This window comes from Pipistrellus hanaki (genome assembly GCF_964339955.1).
Source record: "Pipistrellus hanaki genome assembly, chromosome: 1".
NCBI lineage: Eukaryota > Metazoa > Chordata > Mammalia > Chiroptera > Vespertilionidae > Pipistrellus > Pipistrellus hanaki.
The window spans coordinates 41292729-41309623 of NC_140503.1; the positions used below are offsets into that span (position 1 = coordinate 41292729).

The following is a 16895-nucleotide window of genomic DNA, read 5'->3' on the forward strand; positions in this document are numbered from 1 at the left end:
AACACTCTGCCACATTATAAAGAAATGTAAGTGAATCCACTCTTGATTCAACTTCCTGTCAGATCCCTTACTCTCTCTAATCCCCACAAGCACTGCTTTGGTCCATGCCCTCATTATTATGTAGACCTCTGTAATGGCTCATAAATTGGGTCTCTTTGCCCCCAATCCAACCTCTGCATGACCTCCAGAGTGGCTAAACCTCTGATCACTAATTGATATATTGTCTCTCACCTCTTTAAAATTCTCTAGTAGTTTACCTTATGGTGGGATAATCTGGCCCTTTCCTACATTCCAGATTGCCTTAAGTGGTCTAAATAAAATGCACTAAAACAATGGCTTAGACAGAGAATACCTTAGATATGCTGGCCAAGGGCAGCCTTTTGAAGAGATGATAATTATTCTGAGACTTGTGTTAAAAAACGGAGCTAGTTATGCAAAGATGTGAGAATGACTGAAGAGTGAGAAATAGGTGATAAATGAGAGGGGATAACTACATAGCTAAGGCCTTAATACGAGGCTGACCTTAACATGGGAAGGGATACCATTTCCATTATGGCAAGGGAGAAGGCATCATACGTCTAGTCATTGAAAAATGGATAAATTTGTTAATGGGAAGGTTTAGGACCTAAGTTTCTCTGTATGTGACTGAAAACTGGAAGAATATTGCTTAGATCAGATGAAGTTTATCCTCTCATGTGTATGAAATCCAGAGATAAGCTTTTCAGCATCGGTTTGGAAGTTGCTAGGAACCAGGCTCCTTCCAGCTTAGTTCTCTGCTATCCCTAATGTATGGGCCTCCTTCTCCTGGCCTCAGATGGCTGCTAGAGTTCCAGCGGACACAGCCTCATTTCCGGGAGCTAACATTTTCTGCCACAATCTTGTAATCTAATCCAGCTAAGGAGGAAAAGGATGATAAGATGAAAGTGATACGTAGTAAATGAATGACAGGCCCAGGGATTGGAGGTTCTTACAGCACTGAAGAATTGTTGAAAGAACATACTATGTGAGCCGGCAGACTAGGGAATGGGGGCCAGAGACTGCTGTGGTTAAAACAAATTTAAGAGATGATGGTCTTAATCATCTCTTAAACAAAATTCAGGCATCAGGCATTCCTGCTACCACCCTCCTAACCCTTCCAAAGCACTTTCCCCCCTCAAAACTGTTATTATAGCACTTACCATACAGTCTGGAGAATGCTATTTGTAGACTGTGAGCTCCTATGGCACTGAGATTTGCATCTCCAGCACATAGTAGCATTAAAATTAAAATATTTGGGAAAATGAAATAGCATACCGGTGCTATTCTCTGGTTTAGATTGATAGAGATTTTGCTTTCCTTCAATTGTAAATTTCTTTGTGGCAAACACAGGAAAAAGATTTTGTAATTTTTTTCAGTGGTGAGGAAAAACCAGGACTTTGAGGCCAGAGAGACCTGAATTTGAATAGCAGTACTCCTATTCCTTCGCTTTAAATTACTATCATCCATTGACCTGTTTCCTCACCTTTAAAGGGAGGATTCCAATAATTCCTTCCCTCAAAATGTTGTTGAGGGTCTGATATGGTCTTCCTGCTTCTGTCCTTGCCTTGTAGCATCATCATATTCTTACCTCAGAATGACACTTTAAAATTGCAAATCAGACTATGTCAGCCCTCTTGTCCTCCAACAGCTTCCCAACTCACTCCAGGAAATACCCATAGTCCTCACGGTAGTCCATAAGGTCTAGCCCCCTGCCACTGTTCCTACTTCTCTCCCCCTGGCCCATCCCTCTTCGGCTTCCCTGCTGTTCACACTCCTAATCTAGGTCTTTGCATCTTCTGTTTCCTCTGCCTGAAATGCTCTTCCTCCACATGGCCAATGGCTTGCCCCCTAGTGTCTATCAAATTTCTGTTCAAAGATCTTCTTACAAGTGAGACCATCCCAACACCCCTTCCCTCCCCAGCTTTTCTTTCACCAACTGACGCATTAGATATTTACTTTTCAAGTCCTTTTTGGCTGTTTCATAATGCCTACCCCACCCCACCTAGAATGTAAGCTGCATGAGAGCAGAGGGGTCTGGCTGATGCTTAAAATAGTGCCTGGCACATAGAGGTTAACCAGTATCCATCAACAAATAATAAGAATAATTATCACTTATATGGCACTTACCATGTGTGGGGCACTGTGATAAACATTTACATGTGTTAATTTATTTATCCTTACAAGCCCTTTGGGGGGTAGATATGTACTATTATTACACTTATTTTATGGGCAAGACACTGAGGCACAGAGAGGTTAGGTGACTTGCCAAGGTATAGGATGTGAATCCATCTTTTAACCATTATATTGTCATTTATTGCGATCCTATTCCAGGCTGAACACTTTAGGCACTGGGTATAGCAGTGAACAAAATACAGTCTCTCTGGTTTAGATTGATAGAGACTTAAGAAATAAAATAATCAAATGCAAGGAAAATCTTAGCAGATCTGGGTTTGCATAAAAGAGCAATAGAAGCCATTTGGGAGATAATTGAGGAAATCTGAATATGACTTAGGTATTTCTTATATATTTTAGATGTGATAATGGTATTGTGGGTAAGCAAGAATATGCTCATTTTTAAAATGCATGTTTCAGCATTAGGGGTGAAATGTCATTAGGTCTATATTTTACAACACTTCAATAAAAAATAGGTTAACAATTGTTAAACGTAGGTGAAGGAGAAATGGTTATTAATACACCATTCTTGGTTTGTTGGAATATTTTCATAATAAAAAGATTTTTTTAAGCCATAAAAAATGGGGGATGGATATGGAGCTTACATTCTAATGAGAAGACAGAGCTCACAGTGGCCAGCTCATTACACGCCTTCCTTTCTCACCACTCCATTCTGTAAAATCCAACTCCCTACTCATCAGCAAAATTATCTGCCCTGATGCTGAGTGACATGAACTCACAGGCAAAATCTCTGAAGCAACCCTCACTGGCCCTGGCTTTTGCCTTCTTTGATCTCTCACCATGTGGATCATGTCAGAAATCCTCAAAACTTTAGTTTTGATCAAATTTTGAGAATCACTTTCTCAATTAGATCCCAATTCACAAAATTAAAGATTCTTCCCCTCTAAGACACAGTGTTGCACATGGCTGCATCATATTCAATCACACATTTCTTGTGTGTTTCATTTCATTCATTTTATGGAATTCCTATGAAGAAGAACTCAAGCAGTGAGATGGCTTTATTTCCCTGCTCCACAAACATACCAAGTATATCATGCGTCTAAGCGGGTCCTCTGATCTAAACCGTCTAGAAATTTCTATTTTCAAATTGCCTTCAGACTCAACTTGCCAGACACAACAAAGAAATTAAATACTTTCTTGGCCTATAAGCCTTTCCTCCTTCCTTTCCTCCTCCTTCCTTATCTTTTGTTTTTATTTCAAACCCTTTCCTTGACCGTTAGAGTACATGTGCCCAAGGTGCCCATTGAGGGTTTAGGCTGGTGTTGATAGGGAGCTAAATTATACTGTAACGAAAAGCCATCAGAATATGGCTTTTTCAAATATAAAAGAAAATTAATAAAGTATTCTTAATTATGATGCTTTATTACAATTGAGCAATTCCTAATTGTTGGTGTAAAATGGAATTCCAAAAACAGCTATCAACCTTGGAGAACCAGAGCTTAAAGAAGCAACTGGGGTTTACCTAGTTTGAAAGGTTGGTTGTGGGCAATTAAAGGTAGTAAATATCCCAGTTGGATTTCACAACTGCTTAATACTTCAAGCTTTTGAGTTAGTGCAGTCCGCCTGCTGGAGCAGCTGGCAAAACAGCACTGTCTGTCATTGACTTTACAATGCAAAATTAGGGCTATCCTTCGTGTCAGTGGTTATGCATTTTTAAGCAGATGTCACGGATATTAGAAATAAAACAACACTAGGGATCCAGGCGCTGGAGGTAAAATTGGGATGGGAAACCAGTCCCTGCCCCTTTCTAAATGAAGCTCACCCATGCTCACAGCATTTCAAAGAACCCGGGGTTATACCCAGCCCATTAGGTTCCTTATCTTTACAATCGTTTGTCAGGATTCAGAACTCTTTCAGGAAAGTAAATTTCTGGCCATGGTATTCCGCCCCCCCCCCCCCCCCCACCTCCCGGAATAATCAGCGATTATACATTCAACAACAGTCATAATTTCAGATATTGTATTTTAATGTCTTTGTAAACCAGAGATCTCAAATCTTCCACTTGTGGACCAACTATGGTCCACCTGAGATTCTTGGCAAAAAAATAAACAAATAAATAAATAAATAAATTTAACTGAAGCAGATACTTAATAGTAAAGAAGTTTAAGCTCCATTTATCACAGCATTCTCTTTTCTTTTCATTAAAGCCTTTATTATTACCTAGTATTTTCTTATCGATGAGCTGTCTCTCCTCCCCCAACTAGAGTAAGGTCTATGAAAGTAGGGATCTAGTCCAAGCTGTTCATCCCCGTATGGCTCTAACAGTCCTTGGCACAGTGTACATACACCAAAGGGAGTGGCTGGACAAACCCAGTACAATGACAAAGGTGGGAGCAGGCTGCTTTGGGAGTGTAGCTTGGACTAATATGGGATGAGTATACCCTTAGAACCTACCAGGTGGTTTCACTTATTTATTCAACATTTATTGAGAGTTCCCTAGAATTATAGAGCAATGAACAAACTGACATGGATCCTGCCCTCCTTATAATCTAGTGGAAAGACAAACCTTTTAAAAATCCATACAACTTAATATCTAATTACAAATTGTGGTAAGTATGATGAAAAAAAAAATACAGGTTAATATAAATAATTATTAAAAAGGATACCACGTGATGACTGTACAACTCTGTGTATATTCTAAAAACAACTGAATCAAACACTTTTTAAAAGGGTGAATTTTATGGTATATAAATTATCTATCTATATATATATATATAAAAGCCTAAGCGACCAGCCAACCAGTTGACTGGCCAGTAAGTCTGACACACAATGACCACCAGGGGGCAGATGCTCAATGCACAGGCATGGAAACATGGAACAGACTAATGAATCTCAGAGGGAAGAGGGGAGGGCAGGAAGAGATTAACCAAAGATCTAATATGCATACTAGAGGCCTGGTGCATGGATTCGTACACTGGTGGGGTTCCTTGGCCTGGCCTGTGGGGATCAGGCTGAAACCAGCTCTCTGACATCAAGGGGTCCCAGATTGCAAGAGGGTGCAAATTATTTAACATTCTTTACCTTGATTTCTTCATCAATAAAATGAAGGTAATAACAATAACACCTCCTCCCAGGACCATTCTGAAGGTTAAACAAGTTAGTATTCCCAAAGAACTGACAACAGTACCTGGTTCTGAAGAGAAGGGAGCTATTGTTACCTGGGTGAGTTGGGAAGGAAACAAGAGAAAATTTAAAAGACCACCCAAGGAGGCACAGTCAGACACCTCTTGAGCTTTATTCTTGCCACCTGGAAACTTTCTTTCTAGGACTCTGTTTAAAAATTTGAAGGCATTCTGTTCTGATTTACTTTGCTTTCTGAAGAAAGCACTTGTCAGATAAACTGACCATGCCATAAATATATCTGAAAAAACAATGACATGTATTTTTCATTTAGACACAAATCAAATTTCCTAACTTTATTCTTAACTTTTTTTCTAACCACTTTATTGAGATACTAGAGGCCTAGTGCACAAAATTCATGCATGGGGGGAGTCCCCTCAGCCCAGCCTGCACCCTTTCCAATCCGGGACCCCTTGGACATCCCTCTTACAATCCTGGCCACCGGCTCCTAATCTCTCACTTGCCTGCCTGGTCACCCCTAACTGCCCTCCCCCATGCCAGCCTGATTGCCCCTCATTGCCTCTGCATGCCAGCCAGGTCACTCCTAAATGCCCCCCACTGCTGGCCTGGTTGCCCCTAACTGCCCCCTCCTCTCGACCTGGTTGTCCCCAACTGCACACTCCTACTGGCCTGGTTGCCCCCAAATACCCTCCATCCCTGCCTGGTCACCCCTCAAGGCCCCTCCTGCTGGCCTGGTTGCCCCTTGCACCCTGCTTGTTCAGTCGTTTGGTCATCCCTCATTAACCCCCCTGCTGGTCTGGTCTTAGGCAGCCATCTTGTGAGGGCATGAGGGTTAATTTGCATATTACCTTTTTAGTATATAGGATAAATCGTATACTTTAAATTCTCCTTTTTAAAGTGTACCCCTAGATGGTGTTTAGTAATTCAGAGTCGTGTAACTGTCACCACTATCTAATTCCAGAACATTTTTATCATCCTCAAAGAAACTTGGTACTCATTAGAGTCACTGCCCCAGTCTCCTCCTCCCAGCCTCTAGCAAACCACTAATTTACTCTGTTTCATAGATTTCTCTATTCCTACCTTTGTTCTTGGAAAGGCATGTGGAAATACACTGCCCTGTCTTCGGGGTGGCCAAAGTTTATCCTGGGATTCCAAAGGGAAAATAAATAATTTCTGATCAATTACAGTTGGAAGCAACCTAAGGAGAAATAATTTCAAATCAAATTTTCTATCTTAAAAGCTTCACAAATTATAGTTTAAAAACAATGCATCATAGTTTTGAGAATAGAATATCAATTAGATTTTATGGGAAATATTCTATTGGTAATTATAATATATTAGACAAATTTTTAGCACTTTTGCAGGTATAAAACTGCAGTTGTTTATTAAGCATATGAACTTCCAAGTCTGATAAAGACCATTATAGCATGAATAGAAATCTCTATGACTGGCTGAGTTTAATGGTGCACAAGTGACATAATTACTGAACTATAAAACATTTCTTGGTAAAGAAAAACACAATATGCTGTACTTTATTTAATAAAATAAAATCACAGGGTAGCCAATGTTAAATATATCCAAAATGCTGGTCCTCCAAAGCAGTTCATACTTACATTCTTTAAACCTCTACCATTTTATGTAATTACAAAGACTTAAGAATCAAAGATAGTTACAGATCCTCCTTATTAAGCAGTGGGCAGTTCCATGAAAGACAAATGTAAAGCAAAATAAAGTTGTAAGAATGAGTATAGACATGTCTTAACATTTTTAATTGAAAAGCAGTTCTTTAAAGTGGTCAACATAATTAAGATTAATAAATCTCAACCTCTTGATTCTACTGTGATAGCCACTTGTGCCAAATTATCATTAGAAAGTAATTTATGAGCTTCTGGTTTCACCCCAATATGTAGAGAGCGTGGACGTTGTCACTCCCAACGTTACAAGAAGAAGAAAAGGTGAACAAATAGAAATACAGCTCCTCTTAGATCCATCAGAGAACTTGGATCACAGGGAGAATTGCTGCCGCCCCGCACACTGGAGAGAGGTAGAGAAAGACCAAGAGTGGAAGCTGCTGCTGACGTTCATGCTGGCAAGAGCACTTACACTCTAACTGACAGGTCACGGGAGGCTCTGTGGATTAGCTTGAAAGTTAAAAACTCCAAGGGGCCAAGTCTTAGGGAGGGCCCTACCTTCATGAGTTTTACCTCCAGGAGCCCCACCATGGTCTCACGGGAAACAACAGAGAAAAATCCTTTCCTACTGCCAGCAGAGAGAAGGGAAAATAAACCATTTCAAAACCACTCCCAGAGAATTCTATTCTTTGTTTTGTTCTCTGTTATAAAGGCAAGATCTTGAGGAAAACTATTTTACCAAAGCCTTATCTGACCTGAAGAAGGGCAATTAGCCAACTTCAAACTCCTCTGGTCTTCCTGTCTCAAATAAGGGGGAAAATGCAGAGAAAAACTTGTGAAGGTGACAATCCAGGGACATGGGCCTATTAACAGACTTAGACCTAATCACAGGATTATCAAATGTTCCCCTCCAACACACACTGTATCTTTAGAGGACTATGCAAGGTTCTATTTAGGAAGGAGTTAACTAGGGAAACCCAAAGACAACAGGGAAGACAAAACGGACAGTGGAGGAATGGAAGCCTCCTGGAGTTACAGCAGACAGTAAACACAGCATAACCTACCAGATGAAGGCCTATGTACCTCTATTCCTATTACCTCATACAGCAACAAAAAATGACAAGGCATGCTGAAAGGACAGACAAAATGTTTGGCTCATGCTGGTGTGACTCGATTGGCTGGAGTGTCATCTTGGACAATAGAAGGCAGTGGGTTTGATTCCTGGTCAGAAAACATGTTTGGGTTGTGGGTTAATTTCCCCACTGGGGTGTATGTAGAAGTGATTGATCTCTCTCTCTCTCTCTCTCTCTCTCTCTCTCTCTCTCTCTCTCTCTCTCTCTCTCTCTCTCTCGTTTTCTCTTCCCCTCTCTCTCCTCTCCCTCTCTCCTTTTCTCCCTTTCCTCCCTCTCTTTGAAATCAATTAAAAAAAAAAAAAAAAAAGTCTGGCTGAAGCCGGTTTTGCCAAGTGGATGGAGTGTCCCTCTGCGGGCTGAAAGGTCCCAGGTTCAATTCCGGTCAAGGGCATGTACATTGGTTGCAGGCACATCCCCGGTAGGGGGTATGCAGGAGGCAGCTGGTCGATGTTTCTCTCTCATCGATGTTTCTAGCTCTCTATCTCTCTCCATTTCTCTCTGTAAAAAATCAATAAAATATATTAAAAAAAAAAAAGTCTGAAGAGATAAAACAAGCATCAGGCCCTAGCCAATTTGGCTCAGTGGATAGAGCATCGGCCTGTGAACTGAAAAGTTCCAGGTTAAATTCCAGTCAAGGGCACATGCCTGGGTTGTGGGTTTGATCCCAGTGGGGGACTTGTAGGAGACAGTTGATCCATGATTCTCTCTCATCATGGATGTTTCTCTCTCTCTACCTCTTACTTCCTCTCTGAAATCAATAAAAATATATATTTTAAAAAAGCATCAGATTCAAATATAACATAGATTTTGGAATTTAAAATAACTAAAATTAATATGCTAAGAGCTCTAATAGGAAAAGTGGACAACTTGCAAGAACGGATGGGTAATGTAAGCAGAGAGATAAAAAAAAAAAAAAAATCTGCCAAAGCTGGTTTGGCTCAGCAGTAGAGTGTCGGTCTGCGGGCTGAAAGGTCCCAGGTTTGATTCTGGTCAAGGGCATGTAAATTGGTTGCGGGCACATCCCCAATAGGGGGTGTGCAAGAGGCAGCTGGTCGATGTTTCTCTCTCATTGTCGTTTCTAGCTCTCTATCTCTCTCCCTTCCTCTCTGTAAGAAAATCAATAAAATATATATTTTTAAAAATCTAAGAAAGAACCAAAAGGAAAAGTTAGAAATAAAAAGCACTCTTAAGAAATAAAGATTGCCTTTGATAGGATTATCAATAAACTGGATACAACCAAAGAATGAATCAGTGAGTTTGAAGAAATATCAATATAAATTCCAAAACTGACATGCAAGGAGAAAAAGGACTGAACAAACAGAACAGACTATCCAGGAAATGTGGGAAAATGAAATCTAACTTACTTATAGAAGAACAAGGATGAGAATTATATTGAACTTCTATTAATAAACCATGCCAGCAAGAAGAGACTGGAAGTTTGGGAAGAAAAACCCCCACTAACCTGGAATTCTGTCTCTAGTGAAATTATCCTTCAAAATGAAGGGGAAATAATGATGTTCTCAGATGAACAAAAACTGAAACCTGTCTTGCAAGAAATGTTAAAAGAAATTCTTCAGAGAAAAAGGAAAATGATACAGGTCACTTATGATGGGATATATAAAGCAAAAAGAAAACCCAGGGATCTCAGCACCTTGTTCTTCCTTGTGTCCCAAGGTTTCTAACTGGTATACCTCTGCTCCATCCTTCAAAGTCTTCTTAACTTTGTTTTATATATAACTCGAGGCTCAATGCACAAACATTTGTGCAAGAATGGAGCTTCCTTCCCCTGCTGCCAGCACTGCCTTCCCTGTCGCCCAGAGCCACCTTTCTGCCTTTGCTCCAGCCCTCAGCTGCCTTTCCACTTTCCCATGCTAGCCAGAGGCCTGGGGCTGCAGGGTCAGTGCTGAGCACCTGCATCCTGCCCTGCCCCCAGCCACTTGGCACCTGCATATGCAAATTAACCCGCCGTATTTGTTGGGTTAATTTGCATACTCCTGATTGGCTGGTGGGTGTCTCAAAGGTACGGTCAATTTGCATCTTTCTCTTTTATTAGTGTAGATGTCCAGGGTTTTTAGCTGTATTTAGAAGAAGCAATACACCATCTTCCTAGAAATGAAACTTGCTTTATATATATATCTTAATAATAGACAAACCTGTAAATTGACCATACCTCTGTTACACTCACAGCCAATCAGAGTAAGTATGCAAATTAATCCAATAAAGATGGTGGGTTAATTTGCATATGTAGGCCCAGAGCAGCCGGGAGGGGCAGGACACCTGCTATGAGGGGGAGGGAGGCAGCAGGGGGAGCTATAGGAGTGGTGCTCTGGACAAAAGTGAGGACTTGCTGTCTCCTGGGCGGCTGGGAGTGGAGCCAGGGGAAGGAAGGCCTATTCTTGCAGGAATATCGTGCAAAGGGCCTCTAGTATCTTATATAAAAGGCCTATGGCCATCATGCTATAACGTCATCATGACCAAACAAGCAGCTTCTCTCACAGCGGGTGGGGCGGGGCACAAGAGGAGCAGCAGCGATGGTTGGGACAGCCAGCTGAGGCAAGTGGAAGTGAGCTACTCATACATGATTTCATGCATGCTGGGCCTCTATTACACACACACACACACACACACACACACACAGTATTATATATGTCTCCCATTTCCCTCCTTTACGCCCCTCTGCCCAGACCCTTCCCACTCTTAATATATTTCCTATGAAGCCTTTTCCTTCCATGGATTATGTATTTATAAGTGTATTTGCATTGAGATATAATGTTATATCCTGCTTCCCCTTCCCTCAACATATACTGGGAGAGTTTTTCCAGGTCATTAAAACTTACTGGACAATATTCATTTTAGTAGATATATAATACACATATAAACATATTTTAGATTTAATAATTATTTTACTGTTAACATTTAAGGTATCTTCAAATGTACTGGTATTAGATATAACACTGTAATAAATTTATGCTGAGTTTCCTGTATCACTCCTTATTTATTAGGATAAATTCCTAAAGGTATAACTACTAAATTAAAAATAATAATTTTAAAAATCTCACATATTTTGGGGGAAAAAATTGCCTTTAAGAACTTTATGCCTCCACCAATAATAGAAAAGTATGGCCATCCTGCTGCCCCTCATGAGCAGTAAGTATTAGGGTAGTTTAAGTGATCTGTTTTTGCTAAGTTGTAAAGAAAAAGTAGTAGTAATATATCAATCTACATTTTCGTGGCTTAATATTTTTCATATATATACTGGCTGTTTGCATTTCTCTGTTGATGTCCTTTTGTCTATGTCAAGTATTTTTTGTTGTCAAGAGCTCTTTGTATTTATGACTATTATTAGTTTTTGTATTATCTGCTGCAAATGTCTTTCCAGTTGTTATTTTTAATTTTATGATGCTTTTTAAAATTTTATTTTTTGTTTAAAAAAAAAATCAAACCCACTGGAAAACTGAGAGAACAGTGAGCCACCAAATTGTCTTCACCTAGATTACCAAGTGCTAATGCTTGTTACCCATTCTTCATCTCTCTCTCTGACTAGAATGCAGTCATATTCATTCTGAGCAGGATTTGTGGGCTGCTTTGTAATAACCCAGAAGAGCTGGGCTCCAAGGTGTGTGAATAACTGAGAAAAAATGTTTCTTCTAGTCGAAACCGGTTTGGCTCAGAGTATAGAGCATCGGCCTGCGGACTGAAAGGTCCCAGGTTAGATTCCAGTCAAGGGCATGTACCTTGGTTGCGGGCACATCCCCAGTTGGGGATCCCTCTACCTTCTTCTCTGTAAAAAATCAATAAAAATATATTTTTTAAAAAATGTATCTTCTAACCTACTTCCAATTAACAGAAACCTTCTTTCCCTCTCATAGTTTCTCACTATTATTTATCTGCTTTGTTCTTGTCCCTCCCCCACTCCCCTGCCCTCAAACACTAACACAACAGAATGTAAAATGAAGATGTCTGTGCAGTTCTGATAGTGTTGGTACAGATGGCAGTCACCCTCCTGGTGTCAATAAGCAAAGCGTGGTCGTTAAGAACAGTGTGAGCAGACATCACAAGCCATAAAATCTGTGAAAGCTGGTAATGATAAGAGGAAGCACCACACTTTTAACACAGAAGAATCATTGACAGAGTGCAGATAACAATGTAACCTATTTGGAAAACAACGTGAAAGCGTTTTGAGCTCTTTGGAGAAAATATGCCACTTTTGATAATGTTCTTATCATTGTTTTTTGAATGACTGCTAGGAAAAATCTTGCATTTGTTGGCATCCATTATTATCACTTTGTGTACTTACTAGACAAAACCACCAGATTTTCCCGGGAGCAAGACTTTCTGAAAAGGAAAACCGTCTTTTGTGAAAATGAGGTTTCCTGGTGTTCAGGCAGTTCTGGTGTAGGAGAAGATAGTAATTGTAGACATTTGACAGAACTTGAATCTGAGACTCACCATTGACCACCTGTGTGACCTGGGGCTCATGGGAGCCTCAGTTCTCACATCTTTGAAAGGCGAGGGTAAATATCTACATCATAGGCTTTTTTTTTTTTTTTTTTAAAGTCCTTTGCAAAACTATCCAATGTCATAAAAATATTGATGGTGATGAAATTCATGATGATGAGGATGATAATTATTTTATGTTGGTTGTAAGTCGTTGTTGAAAATATACCCAGGGATAGTAGTCATTTGGAATGAACTCTCCAGATTCCCTGGGCTTCCATAGACAGAATGAAGCCCCAAGTATCTGAACAATGTTGATTCTCATTTACTCATAGGAACTGTGTGCTCTGCTGTCAAAGGAGCAAGAGAGGTCTACCATCTTTATTATACGCCATTCCTCTCAGGAGGAGCTGCTGCCCTGAACTTTGGCCTCTGATACTCCCAGTTTGAGGAGATATTTGATGGTCCTACCAGCCTGACTGCCAAGTCCCACTCCTGGCTCAATCCCATTGCAAGAGGCTCACCCCAACCCTTCCTAGCATCAGGGCAGCAGGATTTCCAGGACCAGGCTCTTCATCAGACAGAGCAAGCCATCTCTGTGGCTAAAAGAATATTGATTCTAGGGAGTCATGCTTGTCCCAGGATTCCATGCACACATTGTCTACATTAGGAAAACGGAGTGTGTTTGTTGAAATGCAGACTCCATCTGGGAGCCAGTGAAAGAGGATTGCAAACTGCAGTTTAAGAACCACGTGAGTGTGGTTCACTCATGCAGTACATTCATGGGTCATATTATTTCATTTTAGCTAAACTAAGCCTTAAAAAAGACCAATGTTTTTAAAATTTTCTTACAAAAAAAACACAAAACAACACTGTATTTTTTAGTGGTAATGATAACAAGCGTCCGTGAAAAACAAGAAAATGGCAAAACTGACACTTTTATTCCTAACATGAGTTTTTTCTTTTAAAAAAATATATATATTTTATTGATTTTTTACTGAGAGGAAGAGAGAGGAATAGAGAGTTAGAAACATTGATGAGAGAGAATCATCGATCAGCTGCCTCTTGCACACCCCCTACTGGGGATGTGCCCGCAACCATGGTACATGCCCTTGACCAGAATCGAACCCAGGACCTTTCAGTCCCCAGACCGACGCTCTACCACTGAGCCAAACCGGTTTTGGCAATTCCTAACATGAGTTTTTTCACTACTACATTATCATTAAAAATGATAATCAAATTGAACTTATGAAAAGTCAGTCCCCCCAAACCTTAAAAATTTTTTTGAAAGAGTAACTGAAATATAGACTTATATCTAACCAGCATCAATGCTGAATCTCACCAAAGTGTAGAGCAAATTTTGGGATATTAGCTACAGTTAGGATAAAGTCATCATGACTACCAAGATTAAACAATCAGGACTTTATAATTAGTAACCTTTTTTAGCAAGAGAAAGAAATATTGTTCTAATAATAAAGCAAAACAACTATTTTATCTTTATTGTTAAATTTTTATGTAGATATATTTTATAATGTATTCACTCTATATGATAAGTATGCCATTTATAAATAAATCAACATACATATATTACGTGCGCATGCCCAAGTTCTCTGACTGATGGCCACATGGGATAAAAGGCCAGATCTGGCATCTGTCACAGTTTAAAACTTGCAAGAAGCTAAGTCTCTCCTCTGATCTCATGATCAATGTTGAGACTAAACAACCTGTTCCTTAGTAAGTCATCCCACTGGTAATTAAGATATACCTTTTCATTTGGGTATCTTAAGGGCTTTGTCATGGAACCTCAGGAGAAACATGCAGTGAATTGGCCAGTCTTATACCTCCAAGGTTTGGGAACTTGAAGGAATTCTGAGTCCCGTAACCTACTTTGTATAGTCTCCCAGCAGACTCTAAGACAAATTTATTCATGAGAGTCTCTTGGAGCACCCCTGCAAAGACAGGCCTAGGTGTAACTGTCTACCTGGGAGCATGTCAGCTTCCAAGGTCTCCCGTTTTCCATTTCCATCTACTACTGCTGCTTTTCTTTCTCCCTGAGCCACTCCCTGTGCCTCAGGACCTTGGACTCCCAGGACCTGCTTCAAGCCTGTTTACTTTGAAGATCTACTTTGAACTTCACTCTAGTTTATGACCTTGGCTCATTTTATATCATATTTTCAAATTCATACCACATCAGCGCCACACACCCATAGCTATGACTGAGATGCTCCTGCCACCTCTTCCAGACTTGTGAGGCTCACACAAACTTGCCAGGCTTCCCATCTTCTTGATAGGAGGGCCACAGATACATTATTGTATTAAATAGGAAAGATAAGATCTGCCCTGCTGGCATGGCTCAGTGGTTGAGCCTCAACCTATGAACCAGGAGGTCATGGTTCAATTCCCAGGCAAGGTACATGCCTGGCTGATAGGCTCAATCCCTAGTGTGGGCATGCAGGGGGCAGCTGACTTGGTGATTCTCTCTCATCATTGATGTTTCTATCTCCCCTTCTCCCTTCCTCTCTGAGAGCAATAAAAATATATTTTAAAAAAGGAAAAATAGGATCCATGGACCACTTCTGGGAGACGGCTCCTTGCCCCAATTAATGTCTTCCTTAACTCATTCAGAGACCTTCTAATAAAGGCCAAAGATACTCACTGACTAGGGAAAAGAACTGTACAAGAAAATGTCTCACCAGAATCTGTTTGCTGCAGTTGCTCCCTAGTTCATTCTTTTGAGCCATCAACACCTGCAAATCTATAGCCTAGGCTCTCTGTTCTTTGCCAACATGAGAGCACAAAGGGAAAGTTCGGGAAGGAGAATTTTCATTAGGGTTGGGGAAGACTCTCCTCCTATTCCCCCCTACCCCCAGCTCCTCCATTTGGAGGTTTCTACTTGCTGTTTGCATGCTTCATCCTTTGTCCACATACTCCTTCACTTCTGCAGATCCCCTGGCTGTTTCTAAACCAGCCTTCCATTTTGCCTGTTGGGTACTCTTGGTTTTTTGAACTTCACATCCATATTAATTTGTAAAGTAACCTCCAATATTTTCTTGTCCAAGAATCCCTTTTATTATTTTCTGTACAGTTTCCTTGTATTAAAAGATTATGTATTTTGAGAAACCAAGATGAAATTGCTGCCTCGAACAAACACTCCAAAACTACAACTAAAAAACAAAACAGACATCATCCAGAACCACAGGAAGGCTGGCTGAATGGAAATTCTATAACTAGAAGGAAAGAGAAAAGCACACTGAGACTCAGAGGAGGAAGTAAAGGGCGGAACCCTCTGCAAAGCTTCCATAGCTACAGTCCCAGGAGACAATCCTGCCCTCCTCCCCTAATCAGCACCTGCCACCTGCCAGGGTACCCTGGGCTTAAAAATAACAATCTATTCCATTTAGACATCACTTACGTGACAAAACATTTCTAGGTTTATTAGCTTAGAACCTTCTCATGACAAATCAGTGAGGTAGGCGGAGAAGAGATTACAATTCCCATGGTATAGGCGTATGTATTCAGAAATGAAGCTCAGAGAGGAAAAGTGTCAAGCCCAGTCGTTCCCAAAGTGCAGCAAACGCCCCACAGGGAGGCAATTTGATTTTAAGTGGGAGCAATTAAAGAATGAGTTTAACAGTGAATTTTTTGCATTTCTTATGGTTCTAAGGGGCCTCATTTACAACGTATTCTATATTATAAAAGGCTAATATGCAAATGACTGAATGGTGGAATGACCAGTCACTATAATGTGCACTGACCACCAGGAGGCAGACACTCAATGAAGGAGCCAGAAACTGAGCTCACAGCAGGTGAGCACAGGGGCAGTGGTGGGAGCCTCTCCCACCTCCGTGGCAATGCTAAGAATGTCTGCCTGATCACTAAGCCATCAGCCGGACATCCCCCCAGGGCTCCTGGACTGCAAGAGGGCACAGGCCAAGCTGAGGGATGTCCCGTCCCCCCATACAAGTGCACAAATTTCGTGCACCGGGCCTCTAGTAATGTTGATAAGAAGAAAAAATTGATTCCCAGCCAGGGCCACTGTGGAATTTACACATTCTCCATGTCTGTATAGGTTTCCTCCAGGGCCTCAGTTTCCTCCAACATTCTAAACATGTGCACGTTAGGTGAACTGGCATTTCTAAAATGCCCCAGTCTGAGTGAGTGTGAGTGTGAATGGCCCTGTGATGGAAGGATCTCCTGTCCAAAGTGGGTCCTGCCTGGATCCCCAAGTGGCCCAAATAGACTCTGGCCACCTGCACCCTTGAACTGGAATGAACAAATGCAACAATAATCACTTTACTCGTTTTTATTAATGATCCTTAAATATGTGTATAGCTCATTTATTTCTGTTCAGTATTAGAAGTATTTGGGTCTTTATTTAGAAGTTTGGTGATGTTTTTTTTGT

The 16895-nt window shown here is 40.7% G+C and overlaps 1 protein-coding gene across 1 annotated transcript in view; it reads right to left on the minus strand.

Moving 5' to 3' along the window:
- Window positions 1-16895, minus strand: part of IQCH (IQ motif containing H) — a 192115-nt gene that overhangs the window by 162005 nt on the left and 13215 nt on the right. Inside the window, exon 4 of the mRNA XM_084879603.1 lies at window positions 6373-6490. Within this exon, the coding sequence (XP_084735729.1) occupies window positions 6373-6490 (118 nt within the window). The remainder of the gene's footprint in view (window positions 1-6372; window positions 6491-16895) is intronic.